Source organism: Falco punctatus (genome assembly GCF_963210335.1).
Source record: "Falco punctatus genome assembly, chromosome: 6".
NCBI classification, from domain to species: domain Eukaryota; kingdom Metazoa; phylum Chordata; class Aves; order Falconiformes; family Falconidae; genus Falco; species Falco punctatus.
Genome location: NC_137585.1, coordinates 58,203,887 through 58,224,503, shown reverse-complemented (window position 1 = coordinate 58,224,503; position 20,617 = coordinate 58,203,887). Strand labels below are relative to the sequence as shown.

The 20,617-nt window shown below is 42.8% G+C and overlaps 1 protein-coding gene across 3 annotated transcripts in view; it reads right to left on the bottom strand.

Moving 5' to 3' along the window:
* TBC1D15 (TBC1 domain family member 15) overlaps nucleotides 1-10,716 on the bottom strand; it is a 37,407-nt gene extending 26,691 nt beyond the window's left edge. Inside the window, exons 1-2 of one of the 3 annotated variants that reach the window (XM_080393841.1) lie at nucleotides 10,531-10,716; nucleotides 178-276 (exon numbers count right to left, since the gene is read on the bottom strand). In XM_080393841.1, the coding sequence (XP_080249967.1) occupies nucleotides 178-276; nucleotides 10,531-10,554 (123 nt within the window). In that variant the 5' untranslated portion in view covers nucleotides 10,555-10,716. Of the gene's footprint in view, nucleotides 1-177; nucleotides 277-9,915; nucleotides 10,026-10,530 lie in introns of those variants that run through there. The other 2 variants (XM_080393840.1, XM_080393842.1) reach the window with 2 other exon arrangements.
* Between the last annotated feature and the right edge of the window lie 9,901 nt (nucleotides 10,717-20,617).

Here is a 20,617-nt window from a genome sequence, read left to right as displayed (position 1 = left end):
TACTCACTGTATGATTACAATACAACTGACATATATATAAATGATGAAGACTATGTCAAACATGATATGGTGTTTGGTCATTTACAAAATTCTGAAGACATGTAAAAGGTTTGCCAAACAAGTTATGTGCTCTGCCAACAAATATATGAAGTTTCCGTAACTGCATTATGCAAATACCTTTTCTATGACACGCAGCACTCCTGATATTAAGCTGTCCTGGTCATCATTTTTTCTGCAAGATGAATGAATGAAAACTCCTTCTTGCTCATAGACAACCTATAACACAAAATGGGTAATGAAATAAAAAAACCAAAGACTCTAAAATTTTCTCTCTCCTGTGGTGCTCTATCATTTTGACTCACCTTTATAAGTTAAGTGAACACCTCTACCATGTCATGGGTTTTGTTACCTGTCTTTCCTTCTCACCCCCAAGAGCTGTTTTTCACTTAATTAAAACACAAAACAATAGAAAATGGAACTTGTTGAACTTAATTGGTAAGCAACATACTACTATTACTTTGCCAGTAAATCACAAAAAATGCATTCAATACCTAGTATTTTTTAAAATCAGCAGGCAGAGGTTCATATGGAAATGCTACACAGCTTTTAAAACATTAAAAGGCTTTTTCACATTGTCTGCCTTTCCCCACTTGTCATTTAAGCATGTCACAATGATAATCTTAATTTAAATTAAAAACTGACAGTCTAGTGTACAAAAGATGAACTCCACAGAAATAAAAAATTGCAGCCTTAAATTAAATAATGGTCCAATCCTACATTTGGGGTGAATGGCAAAGGTTCCATTTCAAAGGTAGAATATTTGACAGAGAGGCTTGTTGGAATACACACTGCCCACGTAACTTGTGCATTTAAGCATTTACAAAACTTTTTACAGTATTCTGATCATGCTCATAAATAAAAAAGGAAACCAGAGAATTCTTGTCTGTCATAATTCAGCAGGCTCTCCAAAACTACGTGCTAGACATACTCTTAAAAGCTCTACAAATAACGTAAACAGGTTCTGTTTTAAGCTCTCTAAGAGTGGAAAGTCCCTAATATACCAAACTTTGATTTTGTGGAAGTGAAATACATCAAACAGTAACAGTAATTTCTTTACATTCATGTTAATTTCAAACAAAGCTGCGAACACTGCCTTAACAAATAAATACTTTTAAAGGCAAGCCCTAATAATTCTTGTCTAATCAAAGCCAGGTATTTTATTTCTTTGGTACTAAAGTATCAGTATCTCTTTCTCAACTTACTCATTTATCAAGTTTTTAATATCATCACATTTGCAGCCAGGTCAGTAAACTAAAAGTGTGCAAGCTTAACAAGGCAGACAAGAACACAGAGCTTAAAAATAGGAATAAAATTCAGTTAACTCTTAATTCTCTTCACTTTATACAGGCAAGAAATTTCTGAAGTGTCCTGTTTAATCACAGAAATATCACTCAGAAGAAATCTCCCTCTTGAAGGTTTATTAACATCAAGTTACTTTCAAAATATTGGAAGCCTTCTTTCCTCTTCTCTCAAGAGCTTTACTCTCTTTTCTAACAAAAAAGATTCTCCCACTATTTCTACCAAATAACCAGTTTTTAAATTCAGTCCCTGTTTAAACAAGGCAACTTTGGAATTTAGTTAAATTGTACCTTCTATCTCTTTGGACCTGATCTATCACCATAACCAGTCAGAAGTCTGAACCAAAGTGATGAATCACTGCTACAGCTGTCCCAAGGAAAAAACCCACCTATTTGTACCAGAGTTACAGTGGTAGAAGTATGTTCCTGCCAATAACGTTCCTAAGTATCAAAGTATACTTTCTCAGTCTAGAAGGCACGCAATCTAATATTTTTTTATTATTTTCCATCCATTAATCTCTCAGGACAAACACTTCCTTCCACAGGAAAGGCAAACATGTTCCCAATGCCACAGTTATCATGTAACTGAAAAATTCTACATTGCTCTTCATAACAGATCCAGCTCCCTGCCCCCTGCTTCACCAAAACAGGCAATAAAACTGAGGAAGTGAGGACATGCTCAGAAGTTTGGAGGGTATCTGTGAAACAGTGGGCTTCTCACAGTGCAGCTTATTTCCCTCCTACTGTTACTCAAGAGAAAAAAAATCTCCAATTTTGAAAGGCCAGAAGTCCAAGCTGCTGGGATTCAGTATTATCAAGTAAGGGGTGCAATCTTGTATTTATTTTTTCCAAATGTTATCAAATATTTCACATGAGTGAGTTTAACAAGTGCTATTTTTTTATATCACTGAAAAAAATGTTGAGTCACAGAGATGGGAGTCTAGCAGATGCGATAATCTAACTAATTTGAAGAAAGGTATGTCATTAGTCTTACAAAAGGTCATCTAGGAAATGCTTTAACAGCTTATCCCACTGCAAAATATTTTGGAAGTTACCATCTTTGAATCATCTGAAATACTGAGCTGCAGTTCTATGTAAGGTAAGTTCAGCAGTACTATGTAAGGTAACTCCATAACTCAATTTGAATAAGCTGATTTCAGGAACATGTTTTTATAGTGGTAGCACCTGAAGATTAGCTACACTGGACAGTCATATTTCACACAATGTTTTTTGCAACCTGAAAATGCAAAAATGGTACTAAGTATTCTTATAGCACCTTACAGTAAAAAGTAGTTTGTGATAGATTTTTGTTTTCTGGTATTACAGCACTGGCAAGCTATTAGCCAATTCAAAGACGGTAAGTAACATAAAATTACACACACAAGTACTAAGGAAAGTATCAAATTGAAAGACAGTATACCAACAGTTACATATGGGTAAAGAAACATCCATTAGTTGGTAATTCCTGTAACACTGCAGCTCAACCCCACAAACGAAGTGGCCCACAAAGGTATGTATGCGTTCAGTGCCTCCGCTGCCCAACAATCAGGCAAATGCCTCCTCAATCAGCACACATGAACATTTCAAGCAGCCAGGAAAACAGACATTTCAAAATCAGGCAACAGCAGCATACACTGCCGCTTGCCTGAACAGCAGGTTACTGCAGAACATTTAAGATAAGTACCTTGAAATAAGATGTGGGAGAACAGACAGCAAATTTTGGAGGATGATCAGAAGCATCATTAAACACTAAGGACCTGTGTAAATTGTATACACAAAATCTACGTAGTGAGATTCCGTTATGCATGAAGGGAGCAGAAGGACCTAGATATGAACAGGGCAGGGCAGTAAAACCTTTGCCCCCTTATTAGCAGTTAAAGTCACTATAACCCCAAAAATCTGACCAAAACCTGCAACAGTATTACCTGTCAACACCACCTGCATAGAAAAACCAATTCATCTCTGCTACATCTTGATAACTTTTTGCCTTCAGTGACAGAGGACTGTGATCTGGAAAGGCCTTATTACACAGTGTGTGAACATCTCAAGAGTTTTAAAGAATGTCACCTGTTCAGTTAGTCAATTACGCTTCTTTGAGACACGAAAACACACTACTGGCTCACCTTGGTTTTGTACTATTCATTGTTTTACGTATTTCATCATGGTCTCTTTTTCAAAGGTGAGAAATAGGTAGAGTCAAGCTCAATCTTTCATTTTCTTTTCATATGATTAGAGCCATCACTCCTCCTTTAGGTCAACATCAACAAGCCCATCATGAAAAAAGACAAGTTCATGTTAAGAAATGCACACCATAGGTAATTAGGCAAGTCATCATGTCCCTAGGATTTTAATCAAAACCTAAAAGTATTCCTCACACTATATACATATGTATATTACAGCCCATCCACCCAGTAAGACACCTGTGCTCTGCACAGTCAACCCACTGGTCATGGAAACAGAAGCCCAGGGAAGAATAGCAGCTTATGTTGCTCAGATGCTCGAGGCCAAAAAAGTTGTCTCACCATGAAAGGCCTAACTACAGATTTAAGCAATGATTCTTTTGTTTTCTTCTACACCTATTTGCAAACATCTGTTGAACTGTCCATGGAGATGCATCTTCCTCAGGTTTAGATGTTATTACATACATGCGAGCCAGGCCCTGCTGGTCCCACAACAAAAACACCAATGAAAAAAGAACATTAGAGTGTTTGTCAAAAGCACACACTAACACAACCAACAAGGTGTAATGTGACAGGAGCTAAATAACTTTGAAAATTACTTCATTTCAAAGATTTATAATTCTGTCTGGTAGATGTACATTTATCAGAATTACTCAAAGATTTTCAGACATCTTACTAGCTTAAAGCTAGCTCTATGCAAAACTGTTTCGAGATTTATCTACCTAAAGCATGACTACTTAAAGGAAACCCACCACTGTAAAAGCACTCAGTTGGCAACTTTTTTCTATGAAGAAATGATGGGGGGGGGGGGGGGGGGGGGAGAGAAGAGAGAGAAGTTTGCATGATTTAAGTATTACTTTTTAATAATCTTAAAATTTCAAGTTTGCAATAATATGTACCCGAGCAGCTTATGTTCATAGGTCTTTCCTGTCAAGCAAGTCCACACTTGCAACATGCAAGCATGACTTACACCACATTTATTTTTCCAGTTCTACAGAATGAAAACTAGACCTACTACCTATTTGATTCATAATCCTACCAAAAACTAGTAATTGATGTAAGAGTTTCCAAATGCTGCTAAGCCACTTTGACCTGTTTTTTGGGTTTTTTTCCAGAGGCACTACAGAAGTCAAAGGCAAAATCACAATTCATTCTAATCAGCCATTAAAAGCGCTGCGTTGCACAGAGACCACAGCTATTCCACTTCATAGATGACAGAGGGTCTGTAGGAACAGGGAACCACAGCACAAAATTCAGGAAAGCTGCACTGAGCAATAGCTCCCTACCCACCTACTATAAAAAACAGAGGGAAGCAGCAGGATGTAGGCTCAGTTTACATGTCATGTCATATGCTAGTTAAGGTTCTGGAAAACTGTTCAAATATTTATATTCCCTGTCCAGCAGAAAATAGCTTCCCGAAGTCCCACTGTTGTCCCAGTAACATCTGCTGAGAAATAAACTGTATCATTCTTAATACTGTAAGGACAGAGCACAGACAATTTGTACCTCCAGCTCATTGTACTGCTTACAATGAGCAGTCACCAGACAATGTAACTTTTTTTGCCAAGGACATAGGCGAGCAGGTGGCCTTCAGCATACCACATCAGCAATTACAGTATATGCCAGAACACAAGCAAAGCTTTGGAAATAAACGCCTGACATTTGACAGCAATTTACAACCCTGTGCTATCGGCTAGTGAAAGACAACAACGCTGCATCCAAAGACGAGGTGTAGAAGCCAACAAAAAAGGAGCTAGGATGCGGGGCTACCACAGAACAGGGTGGTCCTGCCCTCCTCACCCATGTATTTCCCACCCTGCATGTGCTGGGCACCTAAGTACTAGCTGACGCCACATGCACTGACTGTTCATACCTTATACCCTTTGCTCTTACCTCTGTCACACACCAACAAACTGCCAAACACAGGACACTTGAAAGAATGGAGCAGCACAGCAACTCTCCCAGGTAGTCAGCGAGTCCCATCTTTCAGACACTTCATACTGTCTCTCCCTCTGCTCTTACCCAGCTCGCTCTCCTTTTCTGCCAGAGCATACAGCTCGGGGCCCGCACTGCTCTGCCAAGATGCCATCCAGCTTCTCATGCCAGATGCAGCTTGCAGCACTTACACAGTGAAGCAGCCACTGCCCTCCAGTCATTAAGTAGCTACAGCACTGCACAAATCCCGATTCTAACAACTTTTCAATAGCATTTACTTCATTTTTGCCTCATATTAGAGCATTGGGTAGAGGACCTCGTTGTGGATTCAACAGCTGAAGCAGCAAGTAGGCGTGCTTGTAAGAAAGCGACCGAGTAAGAAAGTCTGAATGCTCCACAGACTACAAATCAAGGAAAAATGGGTCTGCCTGCAAACATTAACAACAGATATAGCAGCTGTACAGCATCTTATTTTCAGATTCTGACTGAAGGTAAACAGAAAGATGCAACACAGTAAGGAAACAACTACAGGCCAATAAAATAAATCCAGTTTAGACAATGGTTATCCTGAGAGACCTTACATCCACAAAAGGAAGTATCTTAGTTTAGAGCTGTGCTTTAAGTTACAAGAAACATAATGCAACTTAAAAAACTGCATTATGCTGCTTTAATTTCCATCTCCCTCTTTGGAATAGCTGAGGTTTCCCCAGAGCTTATTCACACATCCACTGCTAAACTGTCACCGGGCACATCAAAGTACCTACTACATTAATAATCTGATCACTGAAAGCAGACATGCCAAAACATTTGAGTGCTCTGCAAAGCATCAAGGTAACACTACTTGACCAACATGACCTTCTGCTCCACAGAAGATGTTACAATTTCTGGCATTTCAATTTTAAGAAAAATGAAAAGCTGTAACCTTACACATCTGTTTGCTGAGCCTATGGCTCAACCTTCTGCCTATGGCAGCAAAATCTCATGCCCTGCTACTTTACTTAAAAGAGTTAAAGTCTTACAAACACCAAGTTTCTAAGGGGTGGGAAATCCCACAAATACTGTTCATGTTGTGACAAACAGGAGAAAGCTCACAACACTAGGAACCACATAGTGTAAGAAAGATTTCCCGCTTGACAACAGTTAGGTTTTTCAAGTTCTGCCTTTAGTGCACTCAAGATTTCTTGAACCACAAAGTACTTCTGCTACTTGTGCAACATGAGATACCGGTGAAGATACAAGTCTATTCAGGGTACTGAGAGTAAGAGCTTGAGGTGGTAACACACTATTTCTACCATGAACACTTCTGCAAAAGAAACCTTTCATAAATAGAAAACAGAAAGAATATCAAGAAATTTCAGAATTATCAGTGAACTGCTCTACATTCAAGCATAATGAAACCATAACTAAATTCAAAAGAGGCAAAAGCTTCCATTCACAAAGAAAACCTATGAAGTACAATATATTCAGAAAGGATTACGATTCTGTACATCATAAATTATAAAGGCTGAAAAAGTCACAATGAAGACTTTAAATCAAGTGCTTAATAAAATGGCGCAACAATGCATAGTATAGGAGTCTCTGTGCCCCAAAATTTAACTAGTAGAAGGTGCAGCAAGACACCGCCTACTCCACAGAATATATATACATCTAAAATAATCTGCTATATCTGTGCCAACAAACTACCTGAAGGATGAAAAGCTAATTTTAACAGACTGTATTTTAAATCTCTTTGCTGGTCCTGGCTACAAAAAAAAGCCCTCAACAGCAAACCCACACACTACCCCCCGACAACACTACAGCATTTACCACAGCATTACTGTTTAGCAGTAGCTGCAGTGCTACTTGAACACTTCTAGTAGCTGAACTGGCCAAACATCTGAGCTTAGACCTGAAGCTCAGATGTTTGGCCAGTTAAAGCTCTGTAACTTTAACTCTAAGAGCAAGGACACAGGCAAGTGAAAAAAAACCATCCCTGACAGACCATGTGTCAATTGGTAATTTGAGAAAGATCTAACAGCCCATGTGCTGAAAATACTCTGAACACCAAGAGCATAAAACAGAAATCATTACTGTCTTTAGATCAGCTTTCATAATAGCCTATACACTAACAGACTAAAGTTGATGTTTGTACTTCTCCCCATACACAACTTTTTACCTCATTTTCTACCCTGGTTTTCTGTTATAAGGGTGAACCCAAGGTTAGTCCTCTGAAATAAGGAAAACAAACTGCCATTTGCTAAGCAACAAAGAGAAAATATACTTGCTTTCATGCATATAGTCAAAAGTACCAAAAATGAAAGACCTTACTGCCAAGTCACTTGCAGAAAAAAACAGCAACTCTAAGAAAGGGAGAAAAACTAAAGCTCACACTGTTCTAGTGCAGTTGGTCATTAATAAAGAATGAGTCACGACTCCAGAACTCAACAGCATTAACTTAAGTCTTCCAGAACAGAGTTAACCATATAGAGAAAATGAAAAGAACCTCCCAAGATACAAAGCAGCAAGAAGAAACAAATAGGACAAAAATCCCAAGTAAACTAGTACATACAGTTAGATGAGGTAATCAAATTTATAATTCATATCCTATTAACATATGGAGCAGAAGCCAAAGACAACATCAAATAGCCACACTGTGAATCCACTGATATTAAATGATGTCTGGGGGGAAAAAATGTGATAGAGAAGGGGAAGGCAAACAGGGTAAAAATATAATGGAAACCACAACCTTCCATGGTTTGCTGAAACAAGATTTCATGAAAGCTGAGACAATGCAGGCTATCCCAGCTGCTTAATATATTACCATGTGCATTCCATGGGAATTACTTTGTGTGATATTTTTGCAGAAAAGCACATACACATTACTTTCATGTGATAAAATCTGCCAAATGAGAATGAAGCACCCCACATACTAATGCCTACTACTCTATCAGAAACCCACCACCTGAAACACCTCATTACAACACGGCACAGCCAAAAGGAAAAATGTAATTAATGTAGGACATCTATAGCTTGGAAACACACTGGAAAGCAAAATGCCTTAAGTGAGAATTCTGGGTCTGTACCACCTTACACTGTGTTTATTCCATCTGGAGTGAAGTTTCACTAGTTTGTGAGCCATTCTAAAATCCTGCTGCCACCCAAAGGAACAATTTGTGATCCAATGTGCTCCTTAGACCAATAGAAAACTAACCCAGCCAAAAATAAGCACACACAGTTCAATGTACTCTTTCAGCCTGCTAAATGAAATCACCCAGAGATCAAAGGAGCACAGTATCCAAGCAAGCAGAAGTGCAACACACAGGCAGGTAGGTCTAGAGGATGGAACTGCTCCTACTGAGAGCAGTGAAACTTCACATCAGCCCCAGCCACTTCACGAAGTCTGAGAAAACACAAGTGTCATTTTTTCTCTGTATCAAAAGAGACATGGCAAAGAACGTTACTGAACTAGCAGTTGCATTAACAATGTGCGGTAGTATTGTGGATGTGGAATAACTGAAACAGAGTTTTGTAACATGTTAAGAGATTTAGTCTCAGAGACTTTTTTTTTTAAAAAAGGAACAATGAATATATAGCAAATTTACAAACTACTAATTCACAATAGTTTTAGCCTCTCATATAAACTATGATAATATAGCTGCTTTCAGGAGAAACTTCCTGAAGAAGATCCCAATAAAAAACTATGTGTGTGTGTGTGTGGGGGGGAATAAAAAACTGCAAAAAGAAAATATTTACCACCATCCAGTAAACTGCTAGACTGACCTTAAAATGGACAAAACCAGAAGAGTAACTTTTCTCTGTATACCTAAAAAATGGATGTACATAGCTAGAAACAGCTTGGAGGACAGTATGACTATCCTTACATTTACAGCACCTAAGAGCAGTAAAGAACTCAAAGTTTTAACAACTCCAACTGAACAAATTGCCTGTTCCATCAGTTCTGGTTGAAACAGGTATGGTAAACTGGCACAAGCAAAATCTCTACTGAATTTTCCAGCTAGCTAAATGCACTTCTCGGCACCCTCAGAGATGCACAGACACAGCTAATTACATATGCTCTCTTATGCCGAGATCAGCGTGAGCTGAAATAGTCATTTGCTGCCATATGCTGGAAAAGTGAACTTGAAGATTATCACATTCTAAACGTGGCTACATACAGTCAGGCACTACACTACGATATTAAATCTCAGAAAAATGATCCACGTGCTTGGGAGCCCAGCATTGCAAAGAAACACTTTTAGAAAACAGTCACGGAATGAAAATACTTCTACAATAAAACCATATGGACACAACTCGGATCTGTTGGTGGGGAGGAGGGAGGCAGCTGCCGATACCTTTCCTCCTGTGACCTCAAACTAGGCCAGACACTTGAACCCACGTCAAGCCCCACTGTTTCATTCAGGAACGCTCGGCAGCGATAGGGCACGCAAAAATCTTGACGTTACCAAGTTACCCACTGACGAGGCTCTGTATCCACCGGCTACCGGCGCACGGGCCAGGAGAGAGGCCAGCGACGTCCAGCAGCACCCCTGGGACAGGCGGCCGGTAGATAGAACATGTCTCCTTCCTCCACCTCAGCCTCAGAGCCTGCTCCGCGGAGGCCAAGCCCCGGCTCCGGAGCTGCCCACCTCCGGCGGAGAACGGCCTCTTCCCGCACCGGGGCCGGCTCTCCGCGCAGCCCGGAGCCGAGTCGGGGCGGCGTGGGACGCTGCCGGGGCGGCTGGCGCTGCGACGTGCCGCCGCACCCGCGCCGGACAGGGCCCAAGCCCGGCCCGCCGGCCGCGACCCCCTCCCGCGCAGCCGCGCCGGGCGGCGCAATGGGTCCGCGTTCCCCGCCGCCGCCAGGCCCAGGCCCGACCGAGGGCGGGACGGCCCGGGTCCCGAGGGGTGGGCCCGGGTCCCGAGGGGAGGATAGGCACCCACGCAGGGGCCCGGCCGCCCCTTCCCGCGGCTCCCGACAGCTGGGACGACCCCAGCCCGGACACGGCGAGGCCCCCGAGGGGCGAGGACGGCAGCCACGGCCGCCCGCGCGGGACCCGGGCCCAGCCCGCCCCCGTTACCTTGCCGCTCGGAGGCGCCGCCATGTTGCCTACGAGTGTTTATGATGACGTTGCGCTCTTCACGTGCTTCCCCGCCGCTCCACAACAACCCCCGTCAGCCCCTCCGCGGCCGGGCGGGCGGCGCAGGCGCACTCGGGCGGAGCAAGCGCCGCCGCCGCCGCCAGCGCCGGGACAGGGAGAAGCGCGCCGGGCCCGGCGGGGGGCGGGGCTCCGGCCACGGGGGCAGGCGGGAGAGCCAAGCCCCGCCCCCCGCCGGGGCCTCCGTGGGCGGCGGCAGCCTGTGCTCCTCGCAGCGCGCCGGCAGGGAAGCGGGGGAGATGGCGGGTTTATTTCTTTTGCTGTCGGCCGTCCCGTCCCCCCCAAAGGTTGCGCTCTTTTCCCTTGGTCTTTCCGCTCCGTTTGAATCCCTCACACGCGGCGCCCTGCCAGGCTGGCCGGTGCCCCGCCGCGGGGAAGCGGATTGCGGGTGGGCCGGGCCGGCAGCCCCCGCGGCCCGCCGCGCTGCCCCTTGTCCCGCCGCGCAGGCTCCAGGGGGAGGCGCGGCGCTGAGGGGCGGTGGAGCCCGGGCTGCAGCCGGGCCGTTACCCGGCGGGGCGCTGCCGGCCCGGGGCGTGCTGCCCCTCCGCGGCGCTGCGAGCGGCAGTGACCCGGCTGGGTCGTACAAGTATGGCCGTTAGGGGAAGGGAGCCCGGCGGCTCCTCACCCTGACAGCCTTTCCTGAGCCACCTGAGATGGCAATGACAATTTGAGGGCTGTTGAAAATTTGATACAAAACACACATTGTACTCTCTCTAGTTTTCTTTCTCTTCCCACTGTTGCACGATGTAACCGTCAAGGAAATAACTGGCCCACAGGCGCTGCTAAGCTGCCCTAATACTCATGGACCAGATTTCTGCTGTTACTGAAAAATACACCACTTGCAGGATAATGGCTTTCGACATGGAACACGTTCGGTTTTATCACGGGATAAAGTAAAATCCCATCAATGTTAGAAAATATTCAGCATTCATACGTATACAGATTTATAAAGTCTGAAACAATCCTGCAGATGTCAACAGGTTTTGATTGGGTGTCTTTACCTTGAAAAGCTTGAAAAAAATTAGCTTTCAGTCAGCGTCTACACCATTTGATCCTGCTGAAAGCCATAAATAAAGATGGTTTTTAAGGTGTCTGTTATATTCAAGCACCTTATAAAATCTTTTGAGCAAATAGTATATCCCCAAAGATTGTTTATTTGAAACAGATTAATGAGCTGCTCACAGGGAAGTGATTTGCTAATCTGAAGGAGTAAAGGTAATTTTTTTCTTTGTCCTGTGCTGGTTTTGGCTGGGATAGAGTTAATTTCCTTCATAGGACGGGGCTGTGTTTTGGATTTGTGCTGGAAACAGTGCTGATAATACCGAGATGTTTTTATTATCACTGAGCAGCACTTACACAGAGCCCAGGCCTTTTCTGCCTCTCACCCCACCCCAGCAGCGAGCAGGCTGGGGGGGCACAAGCAGTTGGGGGAAGGGACACAGCTGGGACAGCTGACCCCAACTCTGACAAAAGGAATATTCTCTACCATACGACATCATGCTCGGCATATAAAGTTAGGGGAAGAAGCAGTGGAGGACATGCAGAGCCATGGCATTTGTCTTCCCAAGTTACCGTCACCCATGATGGAGCCCAGCTTTCCTGGGGATGGCCGAACACCTGCCTGCCCATGGGAAGCGGTGAATGAATTCCTTAGTTTGCGTTGCTTGCGCGCTTGGCTTTTGCTCTACCTGTTAAACTGTCTTTATCTTAACCCACGAGTTCTCCGTTTGACTCTTCCGATTCCCCCATCGCACCGCGGGGGGGAGCATGTGAGCGGCTGCGTGGGACGGCTGCCGGCGGGGGTTAAGCCACCAGTGTCTGTCATAAAATGGCATTGCAATTTACTCCGGACTTCTCAAATTAAAACCTCATTTGGCTAGGTTAACACCCATGCTTTACTTTTTACCATGGAAAACCAGATTTGCGGTTCTCGAGAAAAATACTGATTTGCTTCAAAGTTGTGGGAGCCTGTTGTTACTCTACACAAACATGCATAAGGATGAGAAAATAAAATAAAACCACAGTCAGAACACAAGTCCTTGTAGTATTACCTAGGTCTGGAAAGCTGTATGGGCATAGCAAAAATGGGCATCATAGCTTTGATGGTCCCTTGCTTTGAATTTAGTAAGAGCACAACGGAGTGTTACGGTGAATACAAGGAAGAAGGCTACCCATTAAAAGCGCATCACCATAAATGAATTGCTTTGAGAAGTGAAATTGTCATTGCCATCTTCCACACTCACAGCAGTTTCATCTTGTTTGGTCTTCCATGTCTTCATTTTCATCCTCTCCCTTTCTTATAATTTTCTTTATTTCTTTCTCCTTGCCACGTAATTATACATTACACACCCATGTGGAATCCCATTCCTCTCTCCACTTCCTTTTCATCTCTCAGCTCCCTGAATTCTGCAGGAACACCGGAGACTTCCTTTGCTTAGCTCCATGGCATACTCTCATGCTGGCCCACCACTGAAACTGCTTTGTCAAGATTTCTTTCAAAGTTCCTTTCCTAGGAGAAGCTCAGAATTAAGATTCCCATCTCAGTTTCATTAGCCTATATCACAATTTACAACGGACTCCTTGAGGTCTGCCCTCATCACTAGCATGACTGCCATCTTCGAGTTCTCCTATCTCTTGGACTTGATCACTAGCATACTCGAAGCCTCCCTCTCTTTGTAAGTAATTGTGTCAATAAAGATATATTTATCTCATGACTCACCACTTTATTTCTACTACAGCCATTAATCCTGATCCAAATTAAAATCTTTTTTTATCAACTGCAGGCAGCTAACAGACAAGATGGTTTTATCTTCCTTCAGACTCTCTTAGCATCCCTCCTGCTCTCTCTTCCCCCAATATCACTATCCACCTGTCTCCAAGGCCTACAGCTTGGCTGATGCTTCAGTCTTAGGTATGTCTCTGGATTCTCTCTTTTATGTTATAGCTAGCACTCTTGCAGACTTTACAACAGCACAATAGCATAGCTTTTCCTGTCTGTCCACACAGCTAAACATTTTTTTCTTGTAACACTCTGTTTGCCGAGAGTGACTGACACCATTTTGACCTGTTCAGACTCCTGCAGGATGCTTTTGCAAAGGCCATTTCTCTAGTCCCTATCCCTTTAACCCTCTCACCAAGCCCCTCCTGTACATCTACCAACTCGCATCCATCTCTAGGGCCTAACACAAAATGCCCTTTCTCCCTCTAAGGAGGATTACCTCCCATGCTTACTCACTGCCAAAGATCCAGCTTCCACATCAAGCCAGCTCAGTGCTAGACTGCCTATTTGTAAAGTTTTTATGCAAGAAATTGTGTGGAAGGCTTTTTCCTCAACCTGACTTTCATGGAAAGCAAAAACTCCCTTAGAAGTGCACCAAGCTATCTCATTCTTCTTTATTTAAATCTTGTGCTCCTTTTTCATAGAAAAGGTACCCCCAAAACTGGTATCAAGTTTATGGAACTAAAACCACCACTGATGGTGCTGACCGCTACATTGTCTCACTGTTTCCTTGTCTATTTTGTTTGCATCCATGAGTTGTTTCTTGCCTATTCTTTGATTGTCAGTGGGACTGGATAGAGTCCTTGATTTTCATACAATCATAAAATAATTTAGGTTGGAAGGGACTAAGTCATCTGGTCCACCTTGCTACTCAAAGCAGGACATATTTAGTAGCTGGGTCAGATTGCTCAGGGTCACTTTTGCTTTGTGACAGAGCATATGAACTCTTGGCAGACTCCGAAACGCAACTGCAGAGGCACCCTGCAATCAGTTGAGAATCATGCTTCTCAACTGAAGGACTGAAAGAGGGACCAAAAAACAGGATGTGAGGGTTAGATACATGCTCTAAGTGGAATGCTTACAGAAGATCCAGCTCTGAGAAAGACAAGTGTTTTCTCTATTTTCCCCACTGAGGGTGGCTAAAAAAAATCTTGTTTAGTCCTGACCCAGATGAGAATTAATGGCTGCTTTTCAAAAAATCTGGTCATTTAAGGGAAAACCAGTTCAAGAGATTGCCATTCAAATTCACCTATTTCCTTGCATTAGAGACCAAGATAAAGATTCTAGCACAGCAGGACCTTGTTCATTTATGAGATTTCTTTAAGATACTATGGTACTACTACTACAAGTTTCTTCTTTCAGTGTTTTCATCGCTAAAAACATGCTAATTAACAGTTAATTACGGTGTCTCTGTAGGCTCACTGAATGCTAACCTGTGCTCTTCTATGCATTTTCCCTTTAGCTTCCAGCATTCCCATATTGATTTGTATGGTCACTCAATGAGTCTAGAAACATTGAGTGGGGATTGGAGAATACTAAGATGCAGACTCCACATAAGATCAAATAAGATGTGCGCAGTGAGGAAGAGCTGCTGTGAGGGGAGAAGGGGTTTAACACAATGGGTTTATGTATCTACCCACAAAATCAGAGTTCCTTTGCCGAACATGGAACTATAACTCAAAATAATGGCAAAAGTGCTCTTCAGAAGAAGGATGGGAGAAAAGGATCACTTAGCAGGGGACAGGCTAACACAGAGAAGCTCAGAATAAGTTTTTGAAAGAGATGAAGCTATGAAAATACCCAGGAAACAGTGAATTGTTTCTAGACTGATTTTCTCAAACATTTTAATCTAAATGAAGATTATTTAATTTGTTATGACTAGGTATTGCTGCCAGACCTGTGCTAAAGTAATCAGTGTAAAGTAATCAGGGAGTTGCAGTTCAAAATCTGACCAAAAAGACACAACTATCTTTCATTATTCCCTAAGAAAAAAAGCAGCTGGGGGTTTGGAGATTACACTTGGAGAAAACAAGAGGTAGATGAAAGGTACAATAAAAAAAAAAAAAAAAATCACTGACCAGCAAATACTTCAATATTCCTGAAGCTCAATGGAGCCCAAATAATTATAGAAGCATCACGGAGTTCTGATTAAGCCTTGAGCAAAAACCATGGAGAAACAATGACTTGACTAAAACCCTGTTTAAAACATTCCTGATCTTTGGCTCTAGAGTGGTACCCAGCCCTACTCAACATGCAGTTTAAAAGGAAGAGATTAAAATAAGGAAGAGAAGCTCCTGCAGTCTTCAAACATAGACTAAAATGTATACACAGGTGGACCCATCATTTTGCAAATATACAGGTACACTGCAAAAGCAACATACAAGTTACTCTGAAAAACAGCTTTACAGAGGAACATTGTATGCCAATGGAAGAATGGTTAGAAATGTAACATTTATCTTTATTTGAAGATATTTTAAAGCTTTGATTCCCAAGAATTTCCCAGGAAGCACCATAACAGAGGAAACAATAGCCTCCAAAGGCTGTGAAACAAGCCCAAGATGAAAAGCTTGCACTCCCCTTGTGTAACCAGAACAGAGAGCAGCACAGCATTACCTGACAGAGCTGTCAACTAAGTAAAGAATTAAAAGATAAATCCCATTTGTATTACTGCTGGACATCAGTTAATACTTACATGCCCAACATTAATAACATTTGTTGGAACATGCAGTCTTCAACTTGTCATCTATTGAAAGCATTAAAATTCAATACACTTGTTTCTTACCTGGCCTTAGGACAACCCCAGTCCTTGGGAATTATCCATTATACCTGAACACAGGTACAGTGCCACTGAATTACACCCTTGAGTTTGAAATTCATCTTCACTAAGTGATAGTTCTCACACAACAACCACACTTGTTCTTTTTGTTGCCCAGACAAGCCTTCTCTCAGAGGTGCCTTCAAGTCAAGCTTGAGATTTCTCAGACTTAGCATTGAGGTTTTACTTTCCTCTGAGGGAGATGTGCTCAGCACAGCTCCTTTCTCCTTCCACCAGACATAGAAAAGGAGTTTCTGCTCTAAGTTTCTTTGGTGAACATTCAACAGATCCCACAGGACTCTTCCTGGGTCTCCCATCCTACCATGCTGCTCTCAGTGTGCCAGTCAGTCACTGCTTGCCTCACTATCAAGAAGGCAGAAGTGTTTCAGAGTACTCTCAGTCCCATGGACTAATTTACTCCATGAGATACATGACCATCTTCTACCTAGTTGCCCAATCTACTACGCATTCCTCTTGGGCCCTTCCCCCTTGTTCTTTTGCAAACTGTCATTGCGTAACCACGAGTATATTGTTATTCAAGATGGAAAGCAGAATAGCTTTGCTCTCAGGTTGCAGTATCACAGGACTACAGAAAGGTTGAGTTTGGCTGGAACCCTTAGAGATCATCTAGTCCAACCCTCCTGCCCAGAGCAGACTACTCAGGGCCTTGTCCAGTTTGAGTATCTCCATAGATACAGATACCACAACCTCCTCAGTCAAGCTGTTCCAGTGTTTGGCCACCTTTGGAGTAAAAAAGATTTTTCTTATGCTGAGATGGAATTTCTTGTATTCCAGTTTGTGTCCATTTTGTCCTTTCACTGGACATCACCGAAGTGAGCAGCTCCACTTACTTTACTACCTCTTGTAATGTACTTTTAAACATTGACAAGATCCTCTAAGCCTTCTTGAGGCTGAACACTCCCAGCTCTATCAGCTTCTCTTTGTATGACATACGGTCTGGTCTCCTAATCATCTTTGTTAGCCCTTCACAGGCCTCACTCCAGGATGTCAGTGTCTCTGTTGTACTGGGGAACGCAGAACTCCAGGAGCCTCTCACCAGGGCTGAGGGGAAGGATCCCCTCACCTAGCTTGCTGCCAATGCTCTTCCTGATGCAGCCCAGTTGGACTTTTCTGCTGGCTCATCACCAGCTTGCACCACAACACTCGGATCCTTCTGTACAAAGCTGCTTTCCAGCCAGCCAGTCCCCAGCCTGTAATGGTGCATTGCATTATTTCAGTTTACAAACTGAATGATACACAACACCAAGTTCCATAGGCTTACATAGCACTGGCAGGTTCCTCTCCCTTCTCCATAAGCCCATTAAGAAAACAATGAGGCAATCTGAGGCTCTATGCTAAAGTCCAACCATTTGCACACTACACAGACAAGAATTGAGGAAGAAGGGCGCCTTCAGCTTGGTGGATCACCCTTTGTTGGATTTTAAGTAGCCATCTGCTCTAATAAGGAATCTTTTGCCACATCAAGGTAGTCACAGCACCCCAGCCAGTACCAAGTGCGCAAACAGAAAGTGTTCCTGGCTTTCCTGTGGTTTCTGTTGCTGTCACAGCTGCAAGCACAGCTATTACTGCTATGCCAAGAGCTGCAGCAGCTGCTATTGTTGCTGTTCACATAGCTATTTCAGCAGAGTTCCAAGACCCATTCCTGTATTCTGAAGTGTCAGCTGCCCACATACTCAACCCCATGAAAACCAGGCCCACACAAGTGCAGATGATGTCAAGTTCTTCCATCACAGGATCAATCTGCACAAACAAAAACCTCACAGCAGAGAAACAAAGATAGACAGTGCCAAGAATATCTTTCTCTTTGACCTTTTTTTACTGCTCACAGGAAACGGATCTATACCAATCCAAGCCTTACTTTGACAGATGCAACCCACAATTTTTCCAGGCTATTCCAGTTTGCCATAGACTACAGCAGACAGTAAATGGGGTGCTGTCCTGGACTCTGGGTGCAGCAGGACACCCAGGAGAAGGCTGCAGACTAGGTTTCTTAAAATATGAGGAACTCAAGAGAGGCACCACTCCTCAGTGTGAAATATATTATAAAGGAGATACGCCAGGATTTAGCTGTCACATGCTCTGGTTTTCCACATACAAGAAGAAAAGGTAAAAAAAGGATTCTCCTATCCTACTCCACAATTAGGAGAGGAGGAGGGAGGTCAGGCTCTGGCTACATCCATTCAAGTCAACCAAGTAAGCCTGGGGTACTGACCTACAGCCAACCTTGCTGCTTAATCATTAGCATGCTCTTTTATATAATTATGGCCTATACCATTTAAAGTTTCTCGGACTAATACCTGCACACAGCATGGGGAACAGCACAGCTACTCCAAGCAGGCAGCATGTAAATAGGATTTAAAGGGCAGAAGAAGACTTAATCACCTGGATGAAAGCTGTACTGTACCCTTTGCTCTAGAAGCCAGACCTCCTTACGCACCCTAGCCTACTTTATTTACCAGTAAAAAAACATAGCCTCTGGGACCAATTAGTATCGCCTTTACTCACTAATTTTCTCTACCTCAATGTAGAAACTCAGAAATTCAGCTAGGATAGCTTTTCTAACCTATTCCTCTAAGAAAACACAAAACCCCTAACCTGCACAAGTAAAGCAAGCAGGTACAGTAATGTTCCACACTTGGCTGCCTCCTGCCGCGAAGTTAGACAACAATAGGGACAAAGAAATTAAGTACACACAGACTGAAATTAAAAGGAAGGAAATACCATTCCCCAGCAGCATTTATTTGTACTGTACGAGTGTGAAGGCATGGAGATGTAACAAGACATGAAGGCAGTACAGTGAACGATGAGCTTTCTTCAAGTATTTGCACAGTATCACATTTTGTAAATCCATAACCATGGCTGTGAGTTCCTGTTTGTGAACCCAATATTTTATCTGTGCATATCAGGTATTAATAGAATTCCAGAACATGAAACAACCCAATATATACGAGATTTGTCACAAAGAAAACATCACAGCTGGTACAACAGATCACAAGTTTACAATAGCCTTGTTCTCTCAGTGGGACAAGAAACTTTTTTAAAATATGAAAGCAGCAGAGCAGACACTAACATGAAATACTCTGCATTTGCCATGCAAGGGGAGATTCATGATTACATCAGCCTCCACAGAGACTAGCTGGAAGCTGTCCGAGAGTGATGACTAAACAGAAGCTGATCTGTTGTTTGCAGATTGGCACAGACTCGTATTGCCAGGACCAGGAATGCAGAAAGCAGAAACAAATGGTAGTAACCCCGTCACTTCTACATATGCATTACAACACCATCAACAGGCAACATTTCCTGGAAAGAGCAGGAAACTAACAGAACAATTGTTTGAGGGTGGGGGTAGTCAATGCTGTTATGTCACCCTAGCCATTCAAAAAGCAACACTAAGGATGGTTCTGCAACTAACAGAATTCTTCTCTTAACTTGCCATCATAATCCACTTCAGAGATCGTTCCATTTCCCGTACAAACTGAAATCCCTAAGCCCCTGAAAAAGAATCTGTGCCCCATCGCGCCAAGCACTGCAGTATTCACATACTAAAAGGATGGACAAGATTCCTTGAAGGCTCTATAGTACAATTTAGTGTCATTTTAAGCCTTAAACCAACTTCTCTAACCAGTACAGGCAAAACAGCCCTTAATCATAAGATGAACAACTACTTTATATCACAAAACAACGAAAGAGTACACTGGCAATCAGAGGTGCATTGGATACTCTGCTGCCTCTTGCTATTTGAAACATTAACCATAGGACTCCAACTGCAGGGCAGAACTATAAGCTACATGCTTGCCCTTCACCATTCAATATAGCCCCTTTAACGAGATGCTGACACACTTTGGAAAGACTGAATCTGTGAAGGAACTACATTTACTCTAAAGAGCTCTCAAGATTTCAGGTTCTTGACCAAAAAATTCTCATTGAAAACAGAAAATAATTTTTGACACAAAATAGCTACTGACTTCTTGAAAGTACAAGCAAAAGGGCTAAGAACAGCCAAGTAGAAACTATGCAAACTCCTCTTATCTTGACCTGCTTTTCCTGTTGCTCACTGTTTTCACTCACCATGTCCATTCACTTCATATCCACAGCATCAGCTGGACAACAATTTTCCACTACAGAAGCATGCAGAAACACTCATTGTGGAGGTAGGACATCAGTAGGATACAAACACGTAACTGGTGGAAAATTCCCAGTCCTGAGCCTTCATTCCATGTTTGACTTGCTTTGCTGCTCCATTAGCATACAGGCAGTGTGCCTGGGGCTATCGTTAAAATAGCAAATCTGGTTCAACAGCAACTGCTTTTTCCTCACGAACTGTTCTGGGCTGCCAAAGACCAGTTCTGAGAATCGAAGCTGCATTTTGATGGGTCCCTGTTCACACTACAGTC